General features: G+C 54.1%; 6 protein-coding genes across 6 annotated transcripts; 3 read left to right on the forward strand and 3 right to left on the reverse strand.

The window, feature by feature from the left end:
- Positions 1-182: 182 nt before the first annotated feature.
- PODANS_5_8350 (uncharacterized protein) lies at positions 183-1433 on the reverse strand (the record flags this gene model as incomplete). The annotated part of the gene is made up of 1 exon (XM_001904618.1): positions 183-1433. The coding sequence occupies one exon, from the start codon at positions 1431-1433 to the stop codon at positions 183-185; it is 1251 nt and encodes a 416-aa protein (XP_001904653.1).
- A 518-nt stretch (positions 1434-1951) lies between these two features.
- On the forward strand, positions 1952-4038 carry PODANS_5_8360 (uncharacterized protein; the record flags this gene model as incomplete). Its single annotated transcript, XM_001904619.1, has 4 exons — positions 1952-2497; positions 2574-3231; positions 3283-3776; positions 3832-4038. The coding sequence occupies 4 exons, from the start codon at positions 1952-1954 to the stop codon at positions 4036-4038; spliced, it is 1905 nt and encodes a 634-aa protein (XP_001904654.1).
- Positions 4039-5185: 1147 nt separating this feature from the next.
- On the reverse strand, positions 5186-6886 carry PODANS_5_8370 (uncharacterized protein; the record flags this gene model as incomplete). The annotated part of the gene is made up of 3 exons (XM_001904620.1): positions 5186-5410; positions 5481-6590; positions 6656-6886. 3 exons carry the CDS (start codon positions 6884-6886, stop codon positions 5186-5188), a joined length of 1566 nt encoding a protein of 521 aa, XP_001904655.1.
- A 1103-nt stretch (positions 6887-7989) lies between these two features.
- Positions 7990-13990, reverse strand: PODANS_5_8380 (uncharacterized protein; the record flags this gene model as incomplete). The annotated part of the gene is made up of 3 exons (XM_001904621.1): positions 7990-8326; positions 8380-13698; positions 13764-13990. The coding sequence occupies 3 exons, from the start codon at positions 13988-13990 to the stop codon at positions 7990-7992; spliced, it is 5883 nt and encodes a 1960-aa protein (XP_001904656.1).
- Positions 13991-14970: 980 nt separating this feature from the next.
- PODANS_5_8390 (uncharacterized protein) lies at positions 14971-16101 on the forward strand (the record flags this gene model as incomplete). Its single annotated transcript, XM_001904622.1, has 1 exon — positions 14971-16101. One exon carries the CDS (start codon positions 14971-14973, stop codon positions 16099-16101), a length of 1131 nt encoding a protein of 376 aa, XP_001904657.1.
- Positions 16102-18826: 2725 nt separating this feature from the next.
- PODANS_5_8400 (uncharacterized protein) lies at positions 18827-20590 on the forward strand (the record flags this gene model as incomplete). The annotated part of the gene is made up of 1 exon (XM_001904623.1): positions 18827-20590. One exon carries the CDS (start codon positions 18827-18829, stop codon positions 20588-20590), a length of 1764 nt encoding a protein of 587 aa, XP_001904658.1.
- Positions 20591-20962: the final 372 nt, after the last annotated feature.

Genomic DNA, 20962 nt, shown 5'->3' on the forward strand with positions numbered 1-20962 from the left:
GATGGGGTGTTTATAGAGACCGAGGCAAAATCACGTTGCATCTCATCTTCATGGTCATGAGAGCATGGTTTTTTGGTAGGCAACAAAAAATGCCCAACCTTGGAGGCTCAATGCGTGTAAATATCTATGTATAAAATATCTGTACATTCCATCATAAGCAGGGATAAGCTCTTCCTTTTACATTACCACCTATTTGGAGCATTTGCTCCTCCTGACGAGAATGTCCGGCTTGTTGTCTGGACCCTGGCACGCTCCTTCTCCAGTTTTGACAACCCAATGCGATCTGTCATGGGTGTGGCATCGATAATGTCGTCAAAGTCGTCGTTATCCGACCCATTGTCCGAATCTGGTTCTGCATCTGAGTCTGGCTTCATGTTTTGCGAATGTGGTGTTGGCCTAGAGATCACTTCTGGTTTCTTCTCAAGTGTGTCCTCCTTCTCGGTGAACGGTTTCGAAGCCAGAATCTTCCTCCGAATAGCCTCCATCTCGGCGTCGTCATCGCTGTCGTCTGATATCGCAAACGGGTCCTTCTCTTCCTCCTCCGGTATTGGTTGAGATTGCTTTTGTTTCCCTTTTTGTGGTGGCGGATTGCTTCCAAGGTATATCCCATCAACCTCATCCTCTTCCTCCTCTTCATCATCATCATCATCATCATCCTCGTCGTCCTCCTCTTCCTCATCCGAATCGTCCGAGTCTATTGGGGCTCGTCTGTTGACATTGCCCCCCGCCCAGATATCATCCCCCTCGGCCTCCTCCCTATTCTCAGCATACTCCCTGTCCAACCTCTCCATCCACTCCTCCTGCGCCCTCTTGACCCCCGCCTCATCCTCACAGGCAGCGTACTTCTTGAGCAACTTCTCATTGATCTCCAAAAACGCCTTGCCATACGAGAAAGGAGCGAGGATCTCCTCGGCCCATTCCAAATGTCCGCAAATCGCAAAAGCGGCCGCGAGAGCCTCGACGCAGTTTAACCTCCAGGGCTTCCCGTAGTTGACTGTGTTGGCGGCGACGAGGTAGGGGAGGAGACGCTCGTGTTTGCCGCCGACTTTGTTCCATTGGACCTCTTGGGTGCGCGCCCAGGAGCACTCGACCACGGCGGCGCCGTTGGCTTCCAGGATGGGGCGGTCGGCGGGGGAGACTGTCTGTTTGCCGTTGGGGGTGATGATGACGCCGGCGTGGCGCTGGCCGAGGTGGAGGTCGCGCATGAGGCCGAGCTTCATGAGTTTCTTGCCGGAGCAGCGTTTGGGGTCGCAGTGGCCTAGGTCCCAGCAGGCGGCTTTGAAGGCCGGGCGGGAGCGGGTGGTGGTGGAGGAGGAGGGGAGGGTAGGGTCATCGTTGTTGGGGTTGGATTCGGGGCGGTTGGAGTGGCGGGGGGGGCCGCGGTGAGGTTTCTTGCCGCCGCGGGAGAAGTTGTCTTTTTTGTGGCGGACCATGGTGATAGCTAGAGGGGGCTGTGTTTTTGTGAAAGGAGGTGAGGGCGGTGAGGGTGGTGAGGGTGGTGAGGGTGGTGATGATATCAGGAAGCTGAAAAATGTCAGAATAATAATTTATGGTGGGGTGGGAAACGTCACCCCCACTATTACCAGCTGAGGCTTACCCCGCTTATGCAACGTTCCGGGAGCTTTCACAGGGGTCCTGGATCTACGTACCCCCTGGGATTTATTCGAGAAACGGGTCGTTCGGGCTTCTTGCATGCTGCCACCTGCTTGTTTGCTGCCACCGACAGTTGCAGTCCAAGCTTCCTATCTCAACCCCATCCCAAATTCACGTTGCTGCCTGTCTACTGGGGCTTTAATACTGGCGCTGTAGACGACTTTGTACTCATAGCACTACTTGCTTGATATTCCAGCTTCACAAGCTGTCCTTATCCCCCCCGACACAGACACCACTGACGAGCCGAGCTCCCATCCCCGTCGAACCGCCCCCAGAAAGAACAACACCACCATTAACAATGGAGGCGGCCTCGGCGCGATACGCGGCAAGGGACCGTTGGGGAGACCCGGGTCACCCGGCGCCGTCACAGCTTCTACGATACATTGCTTCGGCCTGCAGTCCCGAGAACTACGAACCCAACCTCGCGCTCAATCTCGAGATCAGCGACCTCATCAACGCCAAGAAGGGCTCAGCCCCGCGCGAGGCGGCCGTGGCCATTGTCAACTACATCAACCACCGCAACCCCAACATTGCCATGCTGGCTCTGAACCTGTTGGATATATGCGTCAAGAACTGCGGCTACCCTTTCCACTTGCAAATCAGCACCAAGGAGTTCCTGAACGAGCTGGTCCGCCGCTTCCCCGAACGCCCGCCTATCCGCCCGACCCGTGTCCAGCTCAAGATCCTCGAGCTGATAGAAGAATGGCGCGGTACGATTTGCGAGACGAGCAGGTACAGGGAGGACTTGGGGTTCATTAGGGATATGCACCGGTTATTGAGTTATAAGGGGTATACGTTCCCGGAGGTCAGGAGGGAGGATGCGGCCGTGTTGAATCCTAGCGATGTAGGTTCTTGCCGGGCCTGTCTGTGAGCTATGGGCTGCGATGCTAACCGAATAGAATTTGAAATCGGCAGAAGAGATGGAAAAGGAGGAGAGGGAAGCCCAGTCGGCCAAGCTACAAGAGCTCATTCGCAGGGGCACCCCTGAGGACCTTCGCGAGGCCAACCAACTGATGAAGATTATGACGGGTTACGATACAAGATCGAAGGTCGACTACCGCGCCAAAGCGGCGGAGGAGGTGGCCAAAATTCAGCAGAAGGCGAGGTTGTTGGAGGAGAGGTTAGCGCAGTTTAAGCCTGGTGATAAGATGGCGGACGGTGATGTGTTCTCGGAGCTCGCCTCAGCCCTGTCCAGCGCCCAACCAAAGATCCAGAAGATGTGTGAGGAAGAGTCGGAAGACCACGAAGCTGTTGCGAAGCTGCTGGAAATTAACGATGCCATTCACCGGACTTTCCAGAGATACAGGCTGCTGAAGAAGGGAGACTTTGAGGGTGCTGCCAAGTTGGCCGACCCCAATTTCACCCCATCTGCGAGTGCTGGTGGGAAGGGCGCAGCCGGCGAGCTGTCTTTGATTGACTTTGACGACGCTGCGGCAGACACAAACGGTTCTGGCAGTCAAGGGGCATCTCAAGCTTCCGGATCTGGTCTTGAAAATGACCTCCTAGGCCTGTCCTTAGGGGAAACGAGCAGCTACGGCCAAACGGGCGGTATTGCTTTGGGTTTTGGTGCCAATACTAGTATGCTTTCTTTCCTCCTCACCAACGTTGGACTATGGCTAACAGTCCCAGATATCCCTGGCCCGGCTCTTTTGTCTTCGGTTACACAAAACAACAGCGCTGGAGGGAACTACAGCGCATCAACATCAACCTCACCAGCACCGCCCCCTGGCTTCTCAAACTTTTCCGCCTTCAGCTCGGCGCCCTCGTCCAAGACGGCCACCCCAAAGCCTGTCAGGTCGGCGTTCTCACCGCCCGCCTCCAAACCAGTTTCCAACGATCCCTTTGCCCAACTGGCCTCTCTTGGCTCCAAGCCAGCGACACCCACGCCAGCGGCACCCCAAAACAACGACGATGACGAGTGGAGTTTCTCCTCGGCCCTCCCACCAGAAGCTCCCGCCCAGCCCAGGGAGCACACGGCCGTCATCAACAACACCAATCTCAAGATTGACTTCAAGGCCTTCCGAGCGGCCGAGGGACAACCACCGGTGGATTTGCTCATGCTGTTCAGCAACAACACTCCCTTCCCAGTAACGGAACTGCACTTTCAACTAGCGGTGACCAAGGTATGTTTTTGCCGTTACTATTGTGTAGAATAGCTCTTGCTGACTTTTTCGACAGGGCTACGAGTTACAACTCACGCCACAGTCCGGCCGTAATCTCTTGCCAAAACAAATCAACGGGGTCAAACAGGAGGTCAAGGTGTGGCGCTCGGGGGACAAGTCGCAGAAGGTGGAAAAGATCAAGCTGCGGTGGAGGGTGAGCTACAAGCTGAATGGGGAGGTGAAGAATGAGATGGGGGAGGTGCCGGAGTTTAGTATTCCGTAGACGGTTCCAGCGGTGGTGGAAAGTGAGGGTCTGGCGCGTCGTGGTCTGTGTTGTAATATCCGGGATTGAGCCAGGAACGGAACATGATGCATGTTGATATTTGAAGCGGAGAGCGCGGAGGCTGAAAAAGCGATTACAATTGGTGTTTTCGAGACCTGCGGGTGTTGGAATTACAAGACGTCTCTTTTGTTTTCTTCTCTTGTTGCCAGATGGACCTGCCCCTATTTATACTACCTTACTGCAGTGACTGCAACGGTAGGGCAGTGTGAGCGGTGCTGTAATGGCATGGTCTCAGGGGCGGGCTCCTTCCTCATTTTTACTCAATGGCACCTGAGCACCATCCTCGTCATTCGAGCATGACCTCTTCATACTTGGTCGGAAGCCTTGCTGTTATCCCGCAAGACAAGGCTGAATCATCTCAACTCGAATATATTAACTGGACACCACATAATAATCACGAAAGCGCAGCCCGCCGAGATGCTTTGATACTTGCTGGACCCTCCTCACCGCCCTCTTCCCCTCCGCACGGCTTTTGCTGGCCCATGGAAGAGGGCGGGGGAGAAGGGGGCCGTTTTGCGCAGAGCGGTGTGCGGGGCATGGCTTGGGCTGAAGCACAGGGTGATGGGAAGATTGAGGAGAGGGGAATAATGGAAAGGGGGGATAGGTGGATGGTGATGGTGATGTTGTATATGATTTAGACGACAGGGGGGGGGTATCCTGACATCTTGGAAGTGGTTACCTCGGTTTTGAAACAAATAATAGGAAAACACTCATCATTACTTGCATTGTAACTGCCCCACAACCCCTCAATTAAACGAGAGAGCCATCGAATCCAACGGCAAATATCTAACTAAATACCCTTTCTCCATCCCCATCCCCATCCCCATCCCCATCCCCATCCACATCCACATGTACAAATTATACACATCCCATTAAAACACATTAAACCCCCCGCCCCCCCCCCCACGCTGTTCATATCTTCATCCCTTAACCCTTTTCTATATATATATATATAAATATATATACCCATCTCATCCATCCATTTCCCTCTGCAGCATTAGCCAACCATCATCATTATTACACCCCCACCACGGTCTACCCCATTCTATCATCCCATCGTCTATATAATAGCACGTCCCCATCCCCCTCACGCAGCAGGCAAGTTAAGCTTGTTATTCCCCTTCTTGGTCATAACCTTGGTAATAGCATGCCTGATCGTCTGCCCCGCCTTCTCGATGTCCTTCTTGCTCAAGCCCGAAGTGACACACACCTTGAGCGCAGGCTGGACAATCCAGCTCCCATCCTTCAGGCTGTTATGAGTAGAAATGCTCATCCCCTTGAGCCTGGTGATCAAAACCCCGTTCGCAAGAGCCTATATTACACCTCGTTAGTTAAACCAAACTCATGTTCGGTGCCAAGACGCAGGGGGGAAACAAACATACCTCATCCACACACTCCTGCAGCAACCTCTCCTGGTCCTCCAACTCCAACCTCCTCGCCCTCACCACCTCCTCCCTCAACACCAAAAGCTGCACCGGGTTCTCCGCCGCGCTCGTGCAGACAACCCACTCGCTCCTCCCCTCGGCCAGCTGCCCCCTCAACAACCTGACATTCTCCCTGCACCCCGCCAAAATCTCGGGGTTGCTCTGCAACACATTCAAGCTCTCGCTCGCCGTCATGGCCAACATGGCCGGCAGCGCCGCAGAAAAGGTGTACGCCGCCGCCGCGATCCTCTGGTGCTCAACCACATCCCCATCCCCCGCGCAAAACCCACCCCCCGCGCACAGCGGCCCAGCCAAGCTCCCCACGATCATGTCAATCTGCGTCGGATCAACATTCTGATGCTCCGTTAACCCCCTCCCCGTCCGCCCCAGCACGCCAAACGACCAAGTCTCGTCCAGAATAATCCTAAACTTGTACTTCTCCTTCAGCTCCACCAGCTTGGGCAGATTATTCATATCCCCGCACGTCTCAAACAGTCCCTCGGTGACAATAAACCGTCTGGTCAGCTTGCCCTTCTTCTTCTGCTCCGCCACAACGCCCCTCATGACTTGCTCCAGGTCCTCAAAGTCGTTGTGGTTGTACCACCTGATGTTGCTCCTGCTGATCTCCAACCCTCTCCGAATAGAGTAATTGACCGCCCTGTCAGCCACGATAACATCCCCGCGTTTGCAAAACGCGGGAATCACGGACGAAATCGCCGAAAAGGCCTGGGCGTAGACGATGCACTTCTCTGTGCCTAGGTAGCTCGCGATATCGGCCTCGGCCTTCATGTGCACGTCCTGCGTTCCGTAAAACTGGGGAGGACCGCAGGGCCCAACGCCGTACGTCCGAAGAGTGGCGATGGCTTTCTCCTTGATTTGCTCGTTGGCGTTGAGGTTATAAAAGTTGTATGAGGCGAGGTTGGTGACGGTTTTGCCGGTGGAGAGTTTGGATTTGGGGCCCGAGGGGCCGACGAGGATGGGGAGTTTCTCGAGCGAGGTTTCTTCTAGGGGGGTGAGAGGGGCGACGAGGGGTTCGGGGGTCCATTCTTCGACTAGTTCGTCGATTTCCTTGAACGGGGGAAGGGGGGAGGTTAGTAGAGGTTATTGTGGGGGAAGGGGGGAGAAGGACGTACGTCTTCGGTGAGCTTGACGTAGTTGACCTTGCTGGTCGAGTAACTTGGGCTGAGGAGATAGCGGATGAAGAAGATGACCAGCACCAGCTCGATGGCGGATCTGACGGGGTCGTTTTGGTAGCTGGACCTGACATAGCGGATGAGGACTGCGCTGCCGGGGACCTTTTGGAAGGTGGTCGCCGCGTGGTCGAGAAAGAGGTTGAGGCGGGTTTGGAGGTCTTGGAGGTCCATGTTTGCTGTTCCTCCTCCTGCCTGTGCTTGTTGTTTCAAGATCGATCTGGTATGTAGGGGAAGACACAGGATCAACAGATCAATCGCATTGGTCAAACCCGCTCGCTCGTCGCTGAAAAGAAAAGGAGAGTGTAAACGCCGTTCCGTCAGGTAAACTCTTCAAATGCTTGTCGCGTTCGTGTTGCGGTGTCGGTGTCGTGTGGTAAGTTGCAGCTGGGGAAAAATATTCCAGCAGCAGCAGCAAGCAGCAGTGGTGGTAGCGGTCGCGCGCGCCGCTAGGGTGACAACACAGCACACCACGGCACAACGGCAGCCTCGGAAAACAGGGGGTCGGTCCCACACACGTCAGACCAGTGGCTCGGAGCTCTGTAGACCCACCCCACTTTACTTTTTTTCCTCTTGTTCTCAAATCCCGTTCCCGACTCAGGGGCAAGTTCTCTTGGCATCTCAAATCAGTTCAGGGGCAACCAAGATATTTCCATTAGATACCCTACTCTCAATCATACACACATTCAAGAACTCATCAATAATCATGCCCTCTTTGCTCAATGACTCGTAGCCATCCATCCTTATTGAACCCATTACATTACGTAGTAGCACATCGACGACAACACACACAAGCAATCATCTTGAAAAACACGCAATGCTTCAAAGGTACTTGGACAAATATGCAACAACGCAACCCAACAATGCCATTAATCCGCATTAAGTAACTTTCAGAAGACCACATAACAAAAAGCAGCAGAGACAGGGAAATTGAGCTAAGCGTCTAGAATAATAATAAAAAAGCCCACTTGTGTGTATGTGATACCAATGCCTTCCGCCAACCCCAAAATCAAAAAATCAACAAAAAAAAAAAAAAAAAAAAAAGAGAGAGACAAAAAATCAAAATGAAATGATGCTCATGCTGCCAGAGGTTTGCTGTCGAGTTCCAAGAATACAACATTTCTTTTCATGACAAAAACTCCCCGGGACCACTCCCCATCTCCCTATTCTTTTCCTTGACCAAAGAGAGGTCCGACAAAATCCCATATGGTTACTATTAAAAATTGTACAAAGTCGTGGCCTCGCGCGAGGCTGACCAAGCTGGCGCTTTGCTTTGCTTAAAAGAGTCTGTCGTTGGTGCCCGCAGTCTCGGCCGGTCTTTTCGCCGCAACTGTCGTTGGGGTATAGGCACCACTGTAGCTCGGGCGACCGGTACCGGTCATGGTGCTGTTGCGGGTGTTGTCCTGATTCACATCAGGCTGCAACAACACCATGTCGCCAAACTTCAACGTCTTTTCCAGAGTCGGCATGATGAACTTGCCGGCAACGAGCGGGCCGGCGATCAAAGCGGCAAACAAGATGAACATGGTGAAGTAGAGGATCGAGTAACGCAGGACGCGTCTCCTCCTCAACTTGGTCTGCTTCATCGAGTAAATCGGAGGCCGGATTTGACGACTGTCAAACATGTCAGCGTGGTCAGCGATGAAGACGGACGAACGAGGACATACCTTGGGCGGAGCCAGAAGAGCATCATGGAGTGCAGCTTGTCAACCTGAGGAATGAGAATGACAGGGAGCATGAGGAAGAGGATGACATGACCGAGGACAAAGTCGGCCGCGAACATGCTCAGCTCGGTGATCTTGCACAGGAATTCACGGGCGGGCTGAGAAACGGTGTGCCAGCCGAGAGAGTACCACTTGCCGGTCCAGAAAGCGATGTTGGCGGCATCCGTCTTCATTTCTCTGGTCAAGCACAGAGTGACGATGACCTTCAGGATGAAGCGCTGGAGAGCGAGGACAGCAATCATGCCCAGGAGCGTCCTGGCAAAGTCGGCACGCTGCAGGAAGAACATGACCTCGAAAAACACAAGAAGGCCAATAACAGCGACGGCGTGGGCGATGGCGGCGAGGACCGAGCCAAACTTCTTGCAGCACATGCTCAGAACCGGACCCATGCAGCACGCCATGCCGAACATGGCGGCCAGGACGGCAAGGTTGAGACCGATGGGAGCAAAGGCGACAATGGCGACACGCATGACAACGGCCGCGGGATCGTCCACCTCCTTGGTACCAAACTCACCACCAACACCGGTCAGGGAGTTGATGTAGAGATAGGGGATGAGGGTAACAAGAACCAGGCAGAAAGGTGTGAAGATCTCGGCCCACATCATGTTGGTGAAGGCAGCACGAGGGACATCTCCCGACATCTTGGCAGATGGGTCGCCGATGACCTTGCGCTTGTAACCCGTGGTTCTTGTTCTGGACAGGCGGCAGAACGAAATCCAAGACGAGGCGTGCGAGCGCGAGTTGCCACGAGACAGCCAGCGGAGGTAGTCGCGGTAATCGATGAAGAAATCGGTCCAGGCGAACTGGTGGGGGTTGTACAGGAAGGGGGAGATGACCAAGGCCAGCAGCGAAATCCAGAAGTAAATGATGGCGGGGGTCCAGACGGTGATGGTGGCGAACAACAACATCATCAGCAGACGGGCTCCGAAATAGATCGAAGGACCGGCGAAGCGCGAGTAGAGCACACCGAAGGGGATGCGAGCCGTTGCGAAACCGCGACCGGTACCGATGTAGCGAGCACCTCCGAAAGTGACATCCATCTGCACAGAGTTGGCGTAGATCTGGCAGACAAACACTTCAAAGAAGGGCGAGAGGGAGCCGATGTGCTTGGCGAAGCGCGTGGCGGCGCGCAGGACACCGCGTTCCATCATCTCCTGAACAAACAGGGGCACGAACGAGAGGAAGAAGACGAAGAAAATCGACAGAATACTGCGGTAGACCCAGTCGACCAGCGCGTCCGTGTTGGCACAGCCCGTGGGCAACAGAGGATCCGTGATGGGAACGTCGCGGTTGTAGTCGCAGCGGACAGTCTCCTTTCGAAGGGCACCGATCTGCAGGAGGCAGATCATGAAAAGCTGGACCGAAAGCATGATGAACATGTTGTTGACGTGGAAACCAGGATGGGCGTAGTAGAAGGACAAGAAGCGATCCAACGGCAGCTGGGTTCCGAGGTAGTAGTACTCGCGGGACAAGAACTGCTCACCCATGCCCGTTCCGATCTTGGTCGTGAAGTTGAGAATGGAGCCGAAACCCAAATCACGACCCTTGCCGCACTGGTAGTACTCGCAGTGCTTGATGCGGCCACCACGCAGCAGGGCGTTCATGCCGGCGTAAATGTCTTCGTTCAAGTGCAGGCCCTTTTGAGCCTTGGACACACCGCCGCGAGTCGTCATGAAGATGCCGTTGAGGAAGTCGGGATGACCGTAATGAAGCTTGCCACCGATCTCGGCCAGTGTTCTGGCAAAGAGGGTGCCGAACGTCTGCTCCTTCCCGGCAGCAACGTCACCAAGGATCCCAATGTTCTCCGAGAAGATGTATTCACGAGCACCCAAGATGGCAACAGGAGTGTGGACCGCGTTCTTGACACCGGGAGTGTAGGGGGAAACGTTGTCCGTCTTCATCTCCTCGAACTCGGCAAGAACGCTACGGATCTTGAGGCACTCCTCGAGGTAGTTGTCCTGGTTGGCGTCGATGAGCTGGATGTACTCGCCGCGGTAGAAGATGATGGCGTGGTTCTGGTTGTCGGATTTGCCGTCGCCAAGAATGGGGTTGCCAGAGAGCTGAATGCGGAACTTGGGGCGACGCTGACCGTTCTCCATGATCTCAGAGTGGCCATCAATCAGGGCAGAGTAGAGGCGGGGCTCCTCGCCCTCGTTAAGGGGAGGCTCCTCGTCGAGGTAGGCAATCTGGAGGTCGGGGTAGGCACGGAGCAAGAACTCGGCATTTTCCATCTCTTCCTTCTTGAACTTGGCGAATCGCTGCATGGAGATGCAGAGCTTGAACTTGCGACGGGCCATGCGCTCAAGCTCGCGCTCCAGCTTGTCCGAGTTGCCGCCAAACATCTGGACAACCTCCGGGTTCTCGACACGATAGAGCAGCTTGATGGCGCGGGCGTAGTTCATGAAGCCGGAGACAGTACGGTACAGGGTCTGGAAACGGAGCGAGGCCCAAATACGTGTGCGGAGCGTGTATTCGGGGGCCGACGACTTGAAACCAATGCAGTAGAAGGGAAGATCATCAATCTTGCTCTTGGCCGTGTCCTTGCCTTCCGTCTTCTCATCCTCGCCGTTGAACTGCGAGGTCTCATCGGCCAGAATCTTGGTGTCCTTGACGAAGCAGTCCCACTCGTGAGGGTGAAGCTGCTTGAGGTACTCGAGAAGGGTGACACGAGAGTAAGGCTCGTCTTCACGAATGATTTCTCTCAGGGAGAGGAGAATCTTTTCGCTGTAGTGAGGAATCATGACGGTGAAGGTGGGCATGTTGTCAACGGGCAAGGGCTCAGGGATGGGCGTCGAGAGCGACTGGGCGAAGAAGGAGATTCTGCGCTCTGCCTCGCTGTAGGCGGGGAAGAACTCGGTCTTGAAAGAGTGATCTTCCTGCGAGACGAAGAAGGTGGGAGCACGCAGCGTCCTCTTGCCCTCCTGCTCCGAAGGAACCTGGTGGTAGAGGAGCTTCTGGACATGGTCAATGGCCAGGAGGTGCTCGCGATACATGGAAATGATGATGGCATTCCAAATCTGAGAAATCAGGACCTTGGGCTTGTACTTGATCTCCATGTCGGTGGTTGCCAGGACCTTGGAGTAGATACGCTTCGGGAGACGAGAGAAGATGTTTCTCCAGGGGGTCCAGATGGAAGAACCGAGGTAGAAGGACCGGGCGATCGAGAATACCGTGTTCAAGAGCACATACCACAGGTACGTGTCGAGGAAGAAGAAGATCAAATCCGTGATGAGCAAAAGTCCGAGCGTGATCTTGGGCTGATGTTGGCAGATCATGTTGCTCAGGAAAAAGTCACCCATGCAGGACGACGTGTCCATGATGTGCAGATACCGAATAGGGTCCTTGATGGAGAGGGTGAGGTAGGCATAAGACTCTCCAAACTTGGCGCCAAACACGATAAGCCAGAGGCCGTAAGACATGGCGATGGCCTTGCCCTTGAGACGCGGCCAGCTGGCAGTAAAGGTCTGACTGGCCACGTACCGCCTCGAGTTCTTGGTCAGGTAGCTTCCAAACAGACCACCGAGCGGCATGATGGAGAAGAAGATGAACGTGATGAGAGCAATGAAGAAGTGGGCGATACCGAGGGCCAGCGCGAGAGTAGTGCGCTGCTTCTCGATATAGGCCGTGTCGTCCTTCTCGGGCATGAAGACGTAAACGCCGGGAGCGACGTTGAGGATGAAGACCAGAATGAGGAACATCAACTTTTTGGTCAAGTGCTGCGCGCCCGCCCACTTCCTTGGAACGTAGGCCCATTCCGTGATGGTGGCGGCCACTTGGACACCGGAAGCGATGGCACCACCGAACCCGACGATGGACCAATGGGCAGCCTTCTCGGGCCACTGGTTGACTTCTTGTTCGTACTTGACGGTGATGAGTGTGGGGGAGTTGTAGGCCGTGTAGAACCAGAACATGGTCAGGTGAATAATCCAGATGCGGTTGAAGTTGACGAGAAGATGGAACCAGGAACGCGTTTCCTTGTAGGTCTTGAAGAAGCACTTCTTCCAGTTGACATCCTTGAGCTTGAGGTAACGTTCCGCGGGAGGAACGTCGACGAGCTTGGTCTTGTCCTCGAGCACGATGCGCTCAATGCCCTCGGGATACCAGAAGAGCTGGTTGCAATCATCGTAGCCGATGATCTGCTCATGGTCGCGCTCGCGACGGACATAGACACCGTTGGAAATTTCGTAGCCCTGGTCTCTGCAGTACTGATACAGAGGCGTGATCACGTTGTTCAGGAAGGTGAACTCCTCCACCGGCTCAACAAGGTTTTGGCAGGCGGGCGAGTTGAGATAATCGTCGGCGCACTTGAAGATGAAGCAGAGACATTCCGCCATGAAGCGGACCTGGTTGGCCTCGCCCCAGCAGAGCAAGAACAGAGCGAGCTGCCTCACCCGATCGTGCTGCGACATGCGGTTCATTCTCGTCTTCCAGCGGTACTCGGCCGCCTCCAACGAGTCATCGCCCTCGAGATCTTCCAAAGCCTCGGCCTCGTTTTCGGGACCCGGGCCCTTGCCCTTCTTCGCCTTCTTCTTGGCCTTCTTGCCCTTCATGTTGGCGAAACCGACGGCGTCGTCCAGGTCAAGATGGGCAGCAAAGTACCACTTGCGGTAGTTGGCGTTGTCGCCACCAATGTAATCGGCATGGAGAGACAGCAGGGCCTGGTTGGGCGTCATGCGGGACGCGCGCGAATCCAGAAGTGTCATCAAGTGGTCGTACATGTTGCGCATGCTGTCGCGCTGGAAACCGAATTTCGCCGTCAAGTCCAAAAAGATGTCCTCCACCTCCTCCTTGGAGAGGGGAATCTGGGCATCCGAAGTCCAGGCGGGATAGGGTTCCCTGGAGCGCTGACCGGCGGGCAGGACATTGCTGTAGTCCATTCCGTAGTTGGGCGTAGAGGCGCCGGAGGAGCGGTTGCCACCATAGGAGATCTGCGACGATGGTGGGCGGTATCCGCGGTTGCCTCCCTCATCGTTGTAGCCGTTGTTGTACTGCTCATCACCGCGTCCATAGTAGTCCATGTCGGCTGCTCTGGCCATGTCGGACCTCATCGTGAAGTCGCTGAAGGTCTCCGAATCGTCTTCGGAGCCCTGCCTTGGACCCTGACCATTGCCCCCGTAGCCACCTTGACCGTACCCTTGATCGTAGTAGCCATTGTTGCCTCTCTGGCCGTTGTTGTAGTAATCGTCCTGGTACTGGTCGTTGTTGTCGTAGTAGCCGCCATCTTGCTGGTACGGGTTGTTGGGGTCGGCGTTGTAGTAACCACTGGGCCATCAAAGTCAACTCTGCCCGCCCATTCTATCCGTTTCACATCAAGAGCCAGAACTTACGATTCGTCATAGTAGCCATCGCCTTGCTGATTGCCGCGGCCCTGGGCGTGACCGCTATTTGGCTGGTTGTCATAGTACTGTTGGTCGTCTTGATAGTAGGCGTCATTGCCGTGCTGGCCTCCGTGACCGCCTTGACCGTAGCCGTCATCGTACTCATCGCGGCCGTTGTAGCCGCCTTGGCCCTGGCCCTGGCCCTGGCCTCCTTGGCCTTGGGGATATCCCGACATGTTGGGCAACAAAGTCGTCTGCTGGCAATTAGCCAAAACTGTCACGATCGTGTCCGGATTCGAAAAGCCGAAGGGTCCAAATCAACATTTCCACCAGGCGTTGCGGGTGCAAAACTCACCGTATCAGAGGCTCATGGAGCAGTTGCCGGGGAAGTGGGTGTGGCGTTGTCGACCCGAAAATGGGAGTCTTGTCGTGTCAAAATGTCCAAGAAGTGGCCGGCCACCGCAAGAGGAGCAAAAACTCGACAAGCTATGATTTTTGGGTTTGGGTTGGGCGCTGAAGAGCAGAGAAAGGTGCCGGATAACGTGCGTGTTGTTGATTGTTGATGCACAACAGGAGCAGAATCCGACCAACGAGGGTGAGCGATTGGCGGCGCTGTGGGGCGCAGAGAAGAGGGAGGTTGGCTTGGGGATGGTGGCGGTATGCAAGAAAACAGGCCGCTAATAATTCGTGCGTGGGTCACCCCCCCTTTTCAGCGAAACTGGGTTTTCTTTGATTGATTGCTGGAAAGGAATCAAAAAGATTATGGATGGATTGGTTGATTGATTGATTGGATATGCTTCAGCGACCGTAGTGTAATGTGTCGTCCTTGAGGGTCGTTTCGGCGCGACGGATCCAGACGGCGTCGTGTCTCGAATGCCGGCACGCAGCTCAAAAGGCAGGCGACCGCTGGATTGCAACGGTTCCTACACGGGGCGACGGGCGGCGGGCGACGGCGGGCGACGGCGGGCGACTGGCGACTTTCTACTACCTGAACGAGAGACGGTAGAGGTGTCGGAAGCAGCAAGTGAGCGAGCGAGCGTCGAGAGAGAGAAAAGAGAGGAGAGGAAAGAAAGAGAAGAAAAAAAAGAGGAGGCACTGGCCACGGAAGGATGTTTGGCTAGTGTTGGCCTTGGACTCTTGGGAAGGGAAAGAAGCAGGGAAATGGGCAGGAAAAAGGAGGCATTCATTCGGCCACTCGCTGAGCAGGGGAGCAGGGATGGGCGGTGCGTTTCGTCTCGGGCTCGGAAAGACACCAGGGGTGGAAGCATCTGCCAGGGGAAGACGGACGAGGGAGGGCACCGTGTCGACCTGCCAGCGGAAGCACTGTGCTGCTCCCATTTGTCAGGCACGCGCTTGCTTTCACGCCGGATGCCTCTCTGCCTCACATTCTGTTTTCCCCGGATTTCAGACGAAGCTGCTGATGCTTGTTTCGCTGCCGAATACAAGTCACAGCCTCAGACATAAAACACACTTCTCTCTTTCTCTCATTCTCTCCATCTCCCTCTCTCATTCTCTCTATCCCCCTCTCTCCCTCTCCCTCTCCCTCTCCCTCTCCCTCTCCCTCACTCTCACATCAACAGGGAACGCAAGTTGGCAGCTGCAGCGAAGTCGCCGGTGCGTCTGCAAATTGCAGCCCCAACTCCTGAAGACTTGCATTTCGTCGCGCCACCATCTCGATTTACAAAGGCAGATTCTGACCAATGGGAGACTCCAGTTCGGGATACCGCCGGCTTCGCTGCCGGACTGGCGCGGGCTGGCGACTCGAAATTGCACCGTATCAGAATCCACGGCTCCGCCACCCAGCTTCCAACTGTCGCCCCACCCCCAAAATCAATTGGCCCTCCAATCGCTGCCCCTGAGAAAAGATTCCGTTCCCACCAAGGTTTCGACAGGGAACACCTGGCAGGGCGGGCCAAGGCACATCAACGCCAAAGCTTGGTCTTCGAGAAGCACATCGATGACGACGACCTTCAGAATGGATTCCTCTTTGAGAAAGGAAAAAAACAAGGAATCTATCCCACTATTTGACCCTCTCTCCATACAACAACTCAGCTTATCGGAGACATCCCATTGGCAAACTGTCAAAACTGGTCAAAAGCCAGATGGCCGGACTAGTAGCGACTCGGGCGACAGGACGGCATATGCTGGCCACAGATGCTGGATACTACTGCAAAAGAATCCCCTGATCTCTCGACCACGACATCACGTAGCATCTCGAGGATTCGAGGGAACCGACAACTGGGCTGTGTTTCTTGTCAGTGGTCCAATGCAGCTAAAGCCCTCTGGACACGAGCATAATCGATCCACGACGTGCCGGACTGGGCCAGTGGCAAACACCTTTCGATGACAAAGTCCTCACGCTCTCACTCGCCGTGTCTCACAGTTTTATCTCGCCGCAATTCCCGAAGCAGCTGAAATCGTGGTGGAGGCTCGCTGCAGTTTCTTCCAAGGTCTTCCTTTTTTGGCGGAGCCGCCATGGATTCGGGCTGGAGCCGCTTCAATATTTTGTACGGCACACCCGACAGGGGCTCTTTGTCAGGTTTAGGCCCGGTTTTTTCGAACACAGTGCGCCAGGACTTTTTGACAAGTTGACGCCGTCGAGGTGCTTTTGCACAAGATCTGTGCCTCTTCCCCTTTCAGAAGCTCTTTCCCCCACCCCCTTTATCAAGGAAAACGGTTCCTGTCTAACGTGATCTATTTCCAGCATCAAAAGAGGGGTGCGGCAATACCCCCCGAAAGAGAAAATAACAAGTCTGACGTTGCGCGGTTCACCTGCCGGATGACCGGTAATTAATCGATATATCCAAACGACCAACACCCACCATATTTTTGTTCAAATCTGCAAGGAACGAGGCAACCAGAATGCGAGATTCACACCTCCAATTGTCCCCCTCACTGCCCCATGACGAAGGTTGCAATGTGATTTCTCCCACCTACACTTACCTGTCTGAAACAGCAAACACACTTCACCGAAAATATTTATTTCTCTCTGTCTGCACACTTCGATCAATCGACTCCTCTGTGGATCATTGGTCTTTTTCTCGAATTCCGAGTGGCAGGTCAATCGTTCTTGGCACACTAGCAACCTCCGAAAGGGACGTTTGCTGCTGTGCTGGCCATGCATGATAAACTTACCGGAAAGATAGATATCAACAAAATCAAGAATTTGGCAAAAAAATTAAAAAAAAATGAGCCAGCTCACCGCATGAGATCCGTTTCTTCCTTTGCTTTTTTACCCGGACCGAGACCAGGACGGGAAACCACTGGACTGACCGGCCAATATGACCGGCCGCCCGTCATCCCATGTTGAAGACCACCTTCGAGATCAGCAGTGTGACAGAACCGCTTGCGTGGTGTGACTTGGGTGATCGTCGTCAAATACTGTGTACTGCTCGGACATTGCTCAAGACAAGTCTGGCCCCGAGCCGGGCATTCAACCTCTGAACCACTGCGCTGGTAGCTGCGTTACTTGTGAGTCTGGTGAGGACGGATCTGGTAAGAAGCCCGATGAGGCGAGGAATGCCCATATCAGTCACGCTGTGCTGCTTTTTTGCTGCAACCGTTCGAATACATCTGCCAGGAGGTTACAAACACCGTAATACAGCCCCAGCCCACCACCCAACACGCCAGTCTTTTTCTTCTTCCTCGTGAAGAGAACAAATGTGAGACAGCGTTAGACCCTAACCTGCACGCCCACGATAACTCCTCATACAGATTTGCAGCGCCTCAGTGCAGTAGTCTGAGTGACAGATAGATAACCATATAGAGCAGATCAGCAGTGTCACACGCCACCTGCTGCTCTTTCTACAGCAGGTTTGTTACAACACAGTGTATGTGGTGATGTGGAAACCGCGCGGCCCGCGAGGCGAAAAAAATTGAATAAATAAAAACCACATGGCGATCTTCTTCTATTGATGTTGGCCAATGAGCGAAAAAACGGCTTGCTGTGTGCTGAAGACTCAACTTCTGGAACAACACACCCCCACGGGCTGTTCCCGATCACCTAGCTGGACCGTTATCGGCGATTCGGGTCTGTCTTTGATAACGTAAGGTTTGTTCGGATAGGAGGGAGTCGTTAGTTTCAAGCCAGCGATTCCATCTTTGTTTTCCTGGGATATTGGATCTGGGAAGTTTTTGCATCAAAAGGGCCTGTACAAGCAGTTGTCATTCCCCCTTACCATAGGCAATAAACCTTCAATCCAGAGATTGTAACCCTTCACAAAAATTTGTACTCTTCATAATACAATAAAATGAAACGTTCCACCCCCCCCCCCCCCAAAAAAAAGGGAAGAAAAAAAAAAGAAGAAAAAAGAAAAAAGAGAAAAAAAAGAATAAAAAGAATAAAAACATACCACCCTAATGCCTAATGAAGCAAACTCAAACCCTCCGCAAAAATCCACTTGCGGTGGCGGGCGGGCATCATGCACGTCCCATCTTTCATCCCATCCACTCAGTCGGGCAGCAGCGGTTGCTCCTGACAACCAGCTCTCTTTTCTTCCTTCCCCAAATCCCAAAGCGCCGAAACCTGCATCTTTTTTCTTAAACGACTCACACACACACACACACACACGCACACACAAATCAATCTCACCTTCCTTATCTCGAACGGTGCTCCATTGTTTTTATTTTGTTTCCCTTTCTACGTCCCATTTTGAAGCGGGAGATAAGGCAGAAATGGCGCGACTAGCTGGGAGCGGGAGGAGGAGGAGGGTGATGCACTGGAGCGATGATCACGAAGACGACACGGAGCAGGAAAAGAGCGACAAGGGAAAGAGCAGTGGTGAGGAGGATAGTGATGATGATGATGAGGATGAGGATGTTGATGATGAGGATGAGGATGAGGATGAGGAGGAGGAGTTTCCTTCTCCGAGTGCGTTGGGTACTACTAGGAAGAAGGGTGAGGTTGTTGCTGGGATGAAAAATAGCAAGGAAAAGAAGGAGGTGCTACCACCGGCGACGGTGAGGAGGAGGAGGTTGGCGCCTGTCCGGGGGGTGAGTAGTAGTTTGCTGAGGGCTTGGACGCCGGAGGGGGTGAGGAGGGACGGGGGAAGGGGAGGGGGAAGGGGAGGGGGATGAAGGCGGTGGTGAATGAGGATGAGGTGCAGCCGAGGAAGGGGGTTGAGGGGAGAAATGGGAAGACTAAGGCGGCAAGGGTGAAGGAGTCGTTTGAGGACGAGCAAGAAGAGGAAGAGGAGCCGAGACGGACGAGGGTTGAACTCAGGACTAGAAAGACCAAGGGGTATTCATTGAAAGAGTCGCTGGAGTCAAAACCAGAGGAGGAGCAGGAATATGTCTCTGCCAGGGAGGAAGTGAGCATTCTTGAGGACGTTTCCATGTTCGACGACACGTTTCATTCATGTGAGTCAGAGGAGGACCCGCAAGATGACAGCGACAGCGACAACGACGACGAGGGGGGGAGCTACACGGAGCAGGGTTCGGACGACGACAGTGAATTTGACCTTGGTCCCCCGCCGAGGAAAGCTCCAGCTGCGGAGTCGCAAGGAAGAGCAAAGCCAGCACGAAACTCCAACTCATCAGTTAACTCTTCCCAATCAAAAAAAGCCAAGGCAAAAAACCTAGAAGATAGGTTTTTGCGACTTCGCCTGGACAACATCCCCCTCCCACCACCACAATCAATGCCATTGACAATTTCGACCCCCACCGAGGAACCCGGATCTTCACCGCCATCAACACCACCCAGACCCGCCCCTGCTCCCCGTCCAAAAGGCCTAGTATCACCCACCAAACTCCCTCGCATCCCCAACACCCCCCACCGACCATCAACAGACATGTTCTGGTCCCAAGAATTCGTCGAAGACTGGAACGACCAGCACTCCCCAGCAAAACAACTTTTCCCTTCCAAACCACCACCACCCCCTCCTCCTCCTCCTCGTCCTCCTCTCCCAACCACAACCAGCAAACCACCCTCCTCCTCCTTCTCCTCCTCCTCCCCCGCCAAAAAAACCGCCTCAGAACGCCAATCCCTCAAAGAATTCGAAACCAACCGCCTCTCCCTCGCAGAGACCTTCCTCTCCCTCCTCGACACCCGCATCACCTCCTCCCAACTCTCCACCCTGTCCGCCTCGACAGGCGGCATAAAAATCATCTGGTCCCGCACCCTAGCCACCACGGCCGGGCGGGCAAACTGGAAAAGGGAAACCTTCCGCCCGCCGAATTCCCCTCCTGTATTCCGGCACCATTGCTCTATCGAGTTGTCGACCAAGGTCATCACCACGCCTCACAGGTTGTACAATGTGCTCGCGCACGAGTTTTGCCATCTCTGCAATTTCATGATTAGTGGCATCACCACCAACCCTCACGGGAAGGAGTTCAAGGCTTGGGGGAAGAAGGTGACGGGGGTGTTTGGGAAGGAGTATGGGATCGAGGTTACGACGAAGCATACTTATGAAATTGAGTTTAGGTATGTGTGGGAGTGTGGGGGGTGTGGGATGGGGTATAAGAGGCATTCGAAGAGTATCGATGTGGGGAGGCATAGGTGTGGGGTTTGTAAGGGGGTGCTGGTGCAGGTTAAGCCGACGCCAAGGGGAGGGGGTGGGAAGGCTGGTGACGGTGGTGGTGGTGGTGGTGGTGGTCAAGAAAAGAAGCAGAGCGCGTACCAGATTTTTATGAAGGTGGAGATGAAGAGGGTCAAGGCGGAGCAGCCGGGGATACAGCAGAAGGATGTGATGAAGGTTGTGGCGGAGAGGTGGAAGGCTGAGAAGGAGAGGAATGGGGGGGTGGTGGTGATGGTGGCGGGTTCAAAGGAGGAGACGCCAGAGGTGAAGTTGCCGGTGAGAGGGGGGAAGAAGGAGATTGAGGTGGTGGATTTGACGTGATGAGGTGATGGGAATATGTATAAGAAAACTAAGAAGATACCCCTGTATAAAACATTGTAGGCTGCATACAAGAAAGCAGATTAAAGAAGCTAAGTGAATCAATCAACTAACTGCATTTCGAACATGTGTACAACCTTGTTCGTGACATTGATCAAAGATGGCCTTTCGAACAAGAAAAGCAGACTGCGCTTCATTCATGGTATGCATTCAAAAGGCAATATAAAACACTTCGTGACTTCGTCAAAGATGTCCCTTTAACAAACATACCCCCATTCCCATTTACCTTTCCAACAGCAAGACCGACCCAACCCGTCCAGGTAACCCAACCTATATACCATATCTAAACACTTCCCACCGCCAACAGCCGGGTAT

Source organism: Podospora anserina, chromosome 5, assembly GCF_000226545.1.
Source record: "Podospora anserina S mat+ genomic DNA chromosome 5, supercontig 9".
Taxonomy (NCBI): Eukaryota; Fungi; Ascomycota; class Sordariomycetes; order Sordariales; family Podosporaceae; genus Podospora; species Podospora anserina.